A 9,545-nucleotide genomic window follows, 5' to 3' on the forward strand; every position below is an offset into this window, starting at 1 on the left:
CACGCGTAGCCCCGTTCTTCCTCGGCTGTCCCTGCGAGGAGGCTGCCTGGTCAGGCTCCAGCCCCGGGGCTGCTGGGGTGGAGAGAGTGGAGACCCAGCGCCTCCTGCCCCCTCGTGCTGCAGAGGTAAACCCCAAGGCATGGCGGGACAGTGACTTCCCTTCGTCTGGAAGAGGCCGGCATACCCACATGTGTGAGCTCGCCCGCAGTCACTCCACGGATGCACTGCTGCGTGGGCTCACGTTTGTGAGGCGCTGAGCGTGTGCCAGGCACAGTTCTGAGCATGGCTGAGTCTCACAACCAGACTACGACCCAGGCAGTAGGATTATTGCCCCAGTTGTCTTGCCGAGGATATTTGGGCTCAGAGGAGTTAAGTAACTTTCCCAAGGTCACACAGCTAATGCGAGTGGCCTGAGACACCAGCCTAGGAGGGCCTCTCTTCCCCAGCCCCAGCACGCACAGTAACTGCACCACTCACAGATGTGTACCCCCCTGCAGACAGGTGCGTGGGCACACTTCACACCCCCGCCCCCACCCCTGTACGTACAGATGTGTGGGCGTCATGAGCACACGCGCACACAGACAGACATGGAAGCTGTGGGAATCTGGAGGACCCAGCTGGTGGCTCTGCCAGGGTCTTAGCTTCTGCCCATGGTGGGGCTGGGCTGTGATGGGGGCTGGCTGTCTGGAATCCTGGTTTTTTTGAGTGAGCCTCCTCAGTACTCCCCTCCCAGCCCAAGCAACAGAACTCAGGATGCATCTTCCCCACTCAGAGCCTACTTGAACTTTGAAACTGTGGCTTTGGAGGAAGGAGGCGGACTGTGACCTTTGGGGGTTTCTGTTCTGTCCAGCCCTAGCCACGAGCAGAGAAGCAGGATACTGGCCCCAAAAGCCCCTTCTTTGGGGGTAGTGAGAAATGACATTTGGATGCTCCTCCTGTCCCACCTTCTCCTGCCTGTCCAAGCTTGGAGCAGGGGTAGGAGTGCCATCCAAGGGCCAAAGGTTCAGCCTGAACTTGAAATGCCCTCCATCTCTCCAAAGCTGGGGACCATAACCCAGGGAGGCAGGACGCCGAGGGAAGGCAGCATCTCTCTGCTACTTCTGGGCTTTATTGTGCCTCTGCCACAGACCAGACCAGCCGTGTGACAGGGAGCTGGGGACTCACCCTCCCTGGGACTGGGTGGCCTCAAGGGACAGCTTGTAAAATAGATCCTTCAGTCCTGATGACAGTGGGCCGACCTCAGGGAATTGAGGGCTGGGGCAGGCTCATCTGTGGGAGAAGCCGTCATAGGCGGGGCTCAGGCCTGGGGGGCTGTGGTGATTGGCCAGAGCACACTTGAAATTGTTGCTCCCTGGGGAGCAGGAGTGAGGCCAAGGGGTCACAGCCTTCCCTGGGGAGGGGGGGCCGACACGCCCCCATCCCTATTGCAAAGGCCTGCCGTCTTGACCCTCACCTCCCCCTTCTGTCCTAGGCTGCATCCCCCCAGCCCTTCATTTGCCTTGGTTCCCATCCCAGCCGGGACCCTCGCGTCCTGCGCAGGGCAGCAAATGAGAACGTGGGCCCTTCTGTCTCCTTTTTCATGTAACAAACCCACCGGTGTGTGGTGCTTACTCTGGAACAGGCATTGTTCTGAGCACTTGACAAATATTCAGCCATTTAATCTTACAACAACCCTAGGAGGTCGGTTTTTAATGCTCCCCTGATAGAGGAAAGAAAGGAGGCACAGAAAGGTTAGGTAACTTGTCCAAGGTCACACAGCTAAGTAAGCGATGGAGTCATGATTTGTACCCACATGGTCTTGTGGGTCCAGAGCCCATGCTGTCGGCTGCTAGGCTGGGCCACATCACCCTGTGCTGATGAAGTGGCCTTAGGAAAGTTACTCGCCTTCTCTGGGCCTCTGTTTCCTGATGCAAAATGAGGATGAAAGGCCTGCCCCCCCACCCGGGACTATTTGGTGAACAGGGCCACACGGCCCCCACCCTCTCAGGGCTCACACTCGGGTAGACCAGCCAGAGGCTAATCACAGAAACCATGCAGAATCCCACCGTCCTGAAAGCCCCGAGCGTGGGGAGAACGTGCCGCGTGGGCAGGAGTGTGGTGTAAACCGCAGCGCTGATGTAACGGGGTGCGCCTGGTGTGGGAAGGAAGGAAGAGGAAACAGGCCGACCGGCTGACCGCTCTCCGTCCTCTCCTGCCCCTCCAGCCTCACGGGCCTGCTGATAAGGCCCGAGGCACCCCGGGCCCCGAGCAACAGCACCTGCTGACCACCGCCCCCAGCTCCAGCAGCAGCTCCCTGGAGAGCTCAGCCAGCACCGCAGATGGGAGGGCGCCTGCCAGGACCCAGCCGCCGGCAGCAGGCGCGGAGAAGGCCAGTGGGTCCGGGGAGGCCCGCGCCAGCTCCAGCAGCTCAGGTGAGAGGCGGGAGCCCACCTGGCTTCCTTCCCCCTGCTTTCTGTTTCTTCCTGGTTTCTGTCTTGGCTGGCTCCTCCCGGGTCTCCCCTACAGGGCCAGGCCTGAGCTCCCAGCAGGGCATCGGAACAGCTCGTGACTACCCAGCCGCGTCTCCCTACCCCCCCTTGGGTGCAACACGGAGCCACAAACCTCTTTCATTTCTCTGAACCCACCAAATCCTGCCCACCTTTGCCCATGAGGGTTCTTTCCCCAGGAACACCTTTCCTTCTAGGCAATCCCAGCTTGTCCTTTGAGTCCCCGATATCCAGGAAGGGAGTTTTCCTGTATGTTATAATATGTAAATATATAATAATATATTATCACACAGTGATATATAATGTTATATGTTATATAATATATAACATATATTATGTATTATATATGTTATATGTTATATATAACACACATATATACAATATGTATATTTTGTGTATATATGTTATATAAATTATTACATAATATTAAATATTATAACATTCTCATATTAAAACCTATTATATTTTACAGATGAGGACACTGAGGCCCAGAGAGGTTGAAGAGTTTGTTCAAGGGCACATAGCTAGTAAACAGAAGAGCCAGGAATACCCCCTGGGCTCTCAGGCTCCAGAGCCCTGGGTAGAAAGCTGGATGAATAAATGGGTATCTTCAGGGCTCCACTCACTGTGGCCCATTGCCCAGTCCCTTTGGGCCTGAGGCATCAGGATTGTGGGGACCTCGTGGGTTCTGGAGAAGCCGAGACCCCATTTACACAGAATGCATTTTGCCCTGGGCCTGGTCTGTGATGGGGTCACCCGTGGTGAGAAGCTTCAGTGCCCACATTGGAGGGAGGCCCTGCCGGGGTCCGCCCAGAAAGCCTGAGGCTCCCTTGGGTATATCTTGTAGTGACAGGCTCCTTAACTCAGCCTCAGTTTCCTCGTCTGGAGATAAGCATGGCCTCTCCTTGGCAGGGCTACAACATCTTTTCCTACCTGTCACCTGCTTCTAGGACTGCTCCCTCCCTGACTGCCACCTGCACTGAGGTGCCCCACCTCTGTGTCCCCCGCTGTAGCCTGCCCTCATCATTCTGATGTCTTGTCGGTGTCCCCACCCCAGCCTGAGAGCTCCCCCAGGAAGGGACGTAGCCTGTGGTCCTAAACCTTTGTTGAATGAGTGAACGGAACTCCAAATATAAACTTTTGGTCTTTGCCCATCTCTGGGATTCATCTTTCTGCTTTCGTAGCCACATCTCTTCCATGGTCATCCTGGTGCGCCTTCCTCCTTGGCCCAGACGTGGACCCTTGACCATGGCTGCCCACCCCTTCTGCCCTCCGCCCCCTGCTCTCTGTCCCACCCGACTCTCTGGTGTCACCTCTGCTCTCCCCCTCTCTCCTCCCACCCCAACTCCTCTCTCTACTGTGGGAACACATGGCTGTGCCCCCTCGTGGTCCCCCATCCGTGGTCCCCCATCCGCCCCCGCAGTGTCTCATTCACCATGTGCAAAGGCCACGGTGACTGAGTGACATTTAGGTGCCGTGGGGGCTCAGGGTGGAAATTTCCTTCTGGCCCCATGAGTTCAGCCCTCCCTCCCTCGGCCTCTTTGGGGCTGTTCTGAGCAGAGCAGCTCGCTGGCTCCATCCTGCTTTCAGGCTTCCCTGGAGTTGGAAACAAACGTCCAGCCCTCCCCGTGCACCCCAGACGCCACGCATGTTTGGGTACCGGGCAAGTCCCCCAGTGACAGCAGGAGCAGCTCTCCCTCTTAGAGGGGCTAGCGTGCATCCAGCCCCTTACACTTAGCTCCTCGGCTCATCCAGCATTCAGTCCCTCACCAACTAGTTAGGAAACGCAGGTGCCCACTGGACCGGGCGTGAGGGTGGGCATGAACCCGCCCCAGGCATCCTGGCCTCAGTGATGAGGCCAATCCATCACCCACCCCATTCTGGAATCCCAGATTTATGAAATCACAGAGGCAGCCCTGCGCGGAGGAAACAGAGTTGTTGCGAAGGAAGACAACGTCACAGTCAATGTTTCTTCTCCATAAGGGAGCAATTTCCAAACCCTTTGATGTTGACTTGGTGGCCAGCAGATAAGGGGCCGCTGACGGAGGAGTCCGGCCTTTTCCTGGTTAGTCCGGCCAGGGCTGCCGAGGCTTCCTGCAGCTACGGGAAGGGAACTCCCCCTGGTTGCTTGACCAGTGTTCTGTAACGTATACTTCCTGTCTCTGCTCACTTCTCTGATTCTTTGCGGGGAGTGTGTTTGGTCCTCCGAGAACCTTCACCTGCTTTGTGTAACTGGCTCCTCCCATCTATGGGGTGAGTTGAGCTAGAAATTATTTGACAGATGAGGAAACGGACATGTGAAGGTTAAGTGACTTGCCCGAGGTTACATAGCAGAGCTGGGCTAGAACCATGGCCTCTATCTAGGCTCTTGGCCGGGCGCTCCTCTTGACCCTTTTGTCTTAATGTGTCTCGGGCAGCAGACAGACCAGGAAGACCTTCCTCCACTCCAGGACCCCCCACCCCCACTCCCAACTGACCGCCCTCCCCCATCTTCTGTTCAGCAGAGCCTTCCTCTGGTGGCCACGGGACCCAGGTCAACGTCACCTGCATCGTGAATGTGTGCAGTGGTTCCGACCACGGTGCTCAGTGTGCCTCGCGGGCCAGCTACACGACGGGGGACGTGGACGCCAGCCCCTCCGGCTCCCCAGATGACGAGCAGGTCCCCTTCTCCAAGGAAGAATGCCCTTTTCAGTCCCAGCCAGGGGCTCCAGAGACTCTGCTGGAGACCTCAGAGGACAAGCCCCTGCCCCTTGGTGTGCCTGACGCTGGGATGAAGTCCAGTTAGCCAGACTGGCATGAGTCGGGTCTCAGCCGAGGTGGGCTGTTCCTTGGTCCTTCTAGGCCCCCCACCCTGCAGGACTCTGGCTCTTTCTGAGCCACATTCCTTTCGTGGCCCCCACAGCCTCAGCCTTTCTTGTCTGCTGGCAGAAGGGCGAGGCGGGGAGAATGGTGGAAAACTGCTCTTGTCACGGTGTGCGTCCTTCTCAGAAGGCTAGCTGGACCCGGCCGTGCTGGCTGGCCTGGAGCCAGCCCCTGCCGCTCTGAGAGCCGCCCCCCAGCTGGCCCTGTGAGCCCTTATTTTGTTTCTGATCGCTGGGCTCTACCCAGCTCAGGCTTCCTGGGAGGCCCCAGCATCCTGCCTTCCAGTGGGGCCTGCAGGGGAGGAGGGACGCTGCGTGAGTCATCCACGGAGAAGGGGCAGTGGAGAAAGGGGCAGTGCTTGAGCCTGAATGCCGAGACTACAGGATGGTCCCAGCGGGGGCCGGGCTGGGGTGGGGGGTGTCATTGATCAGATGGTTCTGGGCAGGGAGGGGGCTGCGATGGCAGCAGGGGTCCCCCCGCCCCCCCGTTAGCTGGTACCACCTCCAGATCCATTCCTACCAGCTTCACCTCTTGCACAATGGTGGGAAAACCAGCGGGCCCAGCCAGCAACCTGCGTGAGTCCTGCAGTCCGGGCAAGACGGCAAACCTCTAGCCGAAAATCTGCCAACTTTAACGTGGGGCAATTAAAAAACAAACGAAACAAAAAAAACACCACGCAGGCAAACAAGCCAACGAAAGGACAAAGCGAAACTCAGAGTGCGCTGTTCTCTGCTTTTGACCTTCACTCCAATTTACCTACAGCTCGGGCCCCTCCTCCCTCCCTCCAGGTTTGGGGTGTCCGTTGCGAGGCCACACCTCCTATCAGGGAATTTCAGGAACTGGGGACGACTGAGGCCCTCAGCCATCTCTCCTCCTACCTCAGCCTGGACCTTCCTCTGCCTCCCGAGGAGGTGCTCCTCTGCCCCTCAACCCCCACCCCCCGCCTGGAGTCCCAGGCCCCAGGGAAACCACGGGGCCACTTGGGTATTGTGCTTGCCGTGATCTCAAGTGGACGTGGGCTGCTGAGAGCCAGTCTCGTGTCCGTGTGTCTGTCGTGTGCTGCCGGTCTGGGTAGCCATGTTGCTGGGTTGAATGGCCTGCCCGAGGCAGCTGGAATGAGCAGTTTTGTCAAGGATTCTTTTCCATTAAAGAGTCATTCCGCTTCCCCCAAACGCATGCCCGAGTCCTGCGGACCATGGACGAGTGCAGCCTGGACCGGCTTCTGGAAGGAAGAGGGGACTCCTGGAGAAGCCAGTTGGGTCCCAGGTACTTGGATCCCTTGTTGAAAAAGTCCACTGGACTTGGACCTTGGCAGCTGAACTCTTGGAGGGTAGGAGAGTCCAGCCTTTACCATGAAGAGAAAGTAAAAGCTTCCCTGAAATCAGGATTCCCTTGGAGTCAGGATGTCCCACGACCTGGCCTGGCGGGGGTCTCCACCTGCGGGCTCTGCCCGCGTTGGACGCCGTGTGGCGATGGAGCGTGTCTGCCCCCTGGTGGACCGCCCTGGGAGGACCTCAGCCTCACTGCTCTTTCCCAGGGCTGCTCTGAATTGGAAGGAGGCCCTTTCTGGATGTGGCCTCAGTTCCCAGGCCTGTGTTGATCCCAAGACAGAGTTTGTACTGTATATACTGGACAGCATTCCTGCTTCTAAATAAACCTTTCGTTTGTTTTACACATTGACTCCTGGTTCTGGCTTTGGGTCTGAGCTGGGGTTTGTCCGTGGTCCCACTTGCCGGCCACCAATGTGTAGGGGGAGATGGAGTCCTGGCCACTGGACTGGCTGGCCAGTGCTGTCCCTGGACTCCAGAAGCTCCCCAGAAGTACAGCTGCACTTGCTGAGAGCCTGGCCACTCCCGCAGGCCCGGAATCACCCTCATCACAGGCCCTGTCACTCAGTGTCATCGGCTCCTGGGGTGAACTGGGGTCTCTGCAGATCTGCTTGTTCACATGCAGCCCCCCTCCTCACTTAGGGGAATGAGACTCTGGCCTCCAGGAGCCTCCAGTCTGGTGACACCTGCGAGGCCCATCACAGCGTCCTCAGAGGAGCGTGGGGGTGGGGGGCAGCTCCGGGAGTACGGAGGAGGGCCCCGCGGGCACAGCCAGGGGATGGTTCCGGGTGTGAGGGGCAGTTTTGCAGAACGACTGCAGGCAAAGGGAGTTCCTGTAAAGGCCAGGAGGGGAGAGAGGCCCTGGCCCTTGAATTCACTAAGCCAGCCCCTGGGTCAGTCACCCCTTTTCCTGGGTCACAGTCACTCCCGCAGCACTACCCTCTTCATTCTTGGTGGTCTCCTGGACCCCCTCTCCTCCCGTAGCCCTGCCCTCTACCCTACCCATTCCCTAGAGCAGGCTCGGCCACGTACAGGGCCACGTAGTACGTGTTTTAGACTTGGGCTCTCTGGCGGTCTCTATGACATCTGCCCGACCCTGCTGCTGAGGCAGGACACAGACACAGACAACCATCAAGGAATGAGGGTCTGGAGTGTTTTCCACACCACCCGGCAATTCCCCAGTTCTCCGTAGACACCGACGAGACGCCCTGCAAAATGCACTCCATTCTGATGCTCTCTACCTGGCGGGAGCACCGGACCCCACAGGTGAGGGGCTCAGTCCCACAAATCCCGCCCCCCACTTCAGACGCCAGTCACCAGTCCAAGTGGTCACCTGTGCTTCGGACGGATAGGCTGTAAATCAGAGGTTCCCATGACCCCCCTCCTTGGGTTCAGTTAATTTGCCAGAGCAGCCCACAGAACTCAGGAGACCAGTTTACTCACTAGATTACCGGTTTCTTTTTTTTTTTTTTTTTTTAAAGATTTTATTTATTTATTTGACAGAGAGATAGAGAGAGAGCACAAGTAGGCAAAGAAGCAGGCAGATGGAGAGGGAGAAGCAGGCTCCCCGCAGAGCAGGGAGCCCGATGCGGGACTCGATCCCAGGACGCTGGGATCATGACCTGAGCCGAAGGCAGCCGCTTAACCGACTGAGCCACCCAGGCGCCCTAGATTACCGGTTTCTTACAAAGGCTGTAACTCGGACTCAGGAACGGCCAACTGGAAGAGATGCATAAGGCAAGGTTTCTGTGGGAATGGGCTGGAGCTTCCATGGCCCCCTGCGTCTGCGACCCTCCCAGCTCCTTCACGTGGCCACCAACGCGGAAGCCTGCCTGAACCCTGTCCTTTTGGGTCTTTAGGGAGGCTTCATTACACGGGCAAGGTTGATGAAATCATTGGCCACTGGTGATTGATTCAATCTCTAGCCCCTCTCCCCAGCCCAGAGGTAGAGGTGAGGGGTTCCTGCCTTCTGATCCCATGGTTGGTTTCCCTGGCAACCAGCCCCCATGCTCAGCGGCTTTCCTCCAGTCACCTTAGTAACATATACTCAGCTGTGGTTGAAAGGCGCTTGTTGTGAATAGCAAGACACTCCTTTGACCTTTATGGCTCAAGCTGTTTCCAGAACTGAGGACACAAGGCCAAATATTGGAACAAAAGATGCTCCCATTGCTCTGATCACTTAGGAAATTTGAAGCATTTTAGGGGCTGTGAGTCAGAAACCTGACGAAGACCAAATACGTATTATAAACCACAATATCAGGAATGCCTAGGTGACTTAGATGGTTAGGTGTCTGCCTTCGGCTCGGGTTGTGATCCGGGGGTCCTGGGATGGAGCCCCGTGGCGGGCTTCCTGCTCAGGGGGGAGTCTACTTCTCCCTCTCCCTCTGCCTCTCCCCCAGCTTGTGCTCTCTCTGCCTGTCTCTCTCTCAAATGAATAAATTTAAAAAAAAATTTTTTTTTAAGATTTTATTTATTTATTTGACAGAGAGAGACAGAGAAAGAGGGAACACAAGCAGGGGGAGTGGGAGAGGGAGAAGCAGGCTTCTGGCAGAGCGGGGAGCTCGATGTGGGGCTCGATCCCAGGACCCTGGGATCATGACCTGAGCCGAAGGCAGATGCTTAACAACTGAGCCACCCAGGTGCCCCAATAAAAAAAAAAAAAAAATCTTAAAAAAAAAAAAAGAATTAAACCACAATATCAGAGGGGGTAAATTTGGAGCAACTGAGGGCAGCCACCTGCCTGATGGGGTAACCAGTCAAAATGGGCCACATACAGCCCCTCCCGCCTCTTTCTTTTTTAACCACGATGGAGCAAGTGGTTTGTCTGAAGCAGGGCCAGTGTGGGGTGAAGGGTGGGGGGGGCATGATG

The 9,545-nt window shown here is 56.9% G+C and overlaps 1 protein-coding gene across 3 annotated transcripts in view; it reads left to right on the top strand.

Moving 5' to 3' along the window:
* The window catches only part of TNFRSF1B (TNF receptor superfamily member 1B), a 34,190-nt gene extending 27,170 nt beyond the window's left edge, over positions 1–7,020 (top strand). For 2 of the 3 annotated variants that reach the window (XM_081817504.1, XM_081817501.1), the window contains 2 exons: positions 2,204–2,411; positions 4,988–7,020. In XM_081817504.1, the coding sequence (XP_081673630.1) occupies positions 2,204–2,411; positions 4,988–5,271 (492 nt within the window). In that variant the 3' untranslated portion in view covers positions 5,272–7,020. The remainder of the gene's footprint in view (positions 1–2,203; positions 2,412–4,987) is intronic. The other variant, XM_081817502.1, reaches the window with a different exon arrangement.
* The last annotated feature ends 2,525 nt before the right edge of the window (positions 7,021–9,545 follow it).

The sequence above is a fragment of the Leptonychotes weddellii genome, chromosome 4 (genome assembly GCF_054177405.1).
Source record: "Leptonychotes weddellii isolate Sample4059 chromosome 4, ASM5417740v2, whole genome shotgun sequence".
NCBI lineage: Eukaryota > Metazoa > Chordata > Mammalia > Carnivora > Phocidae > Leptonychotes > Leptonychotes weddellii.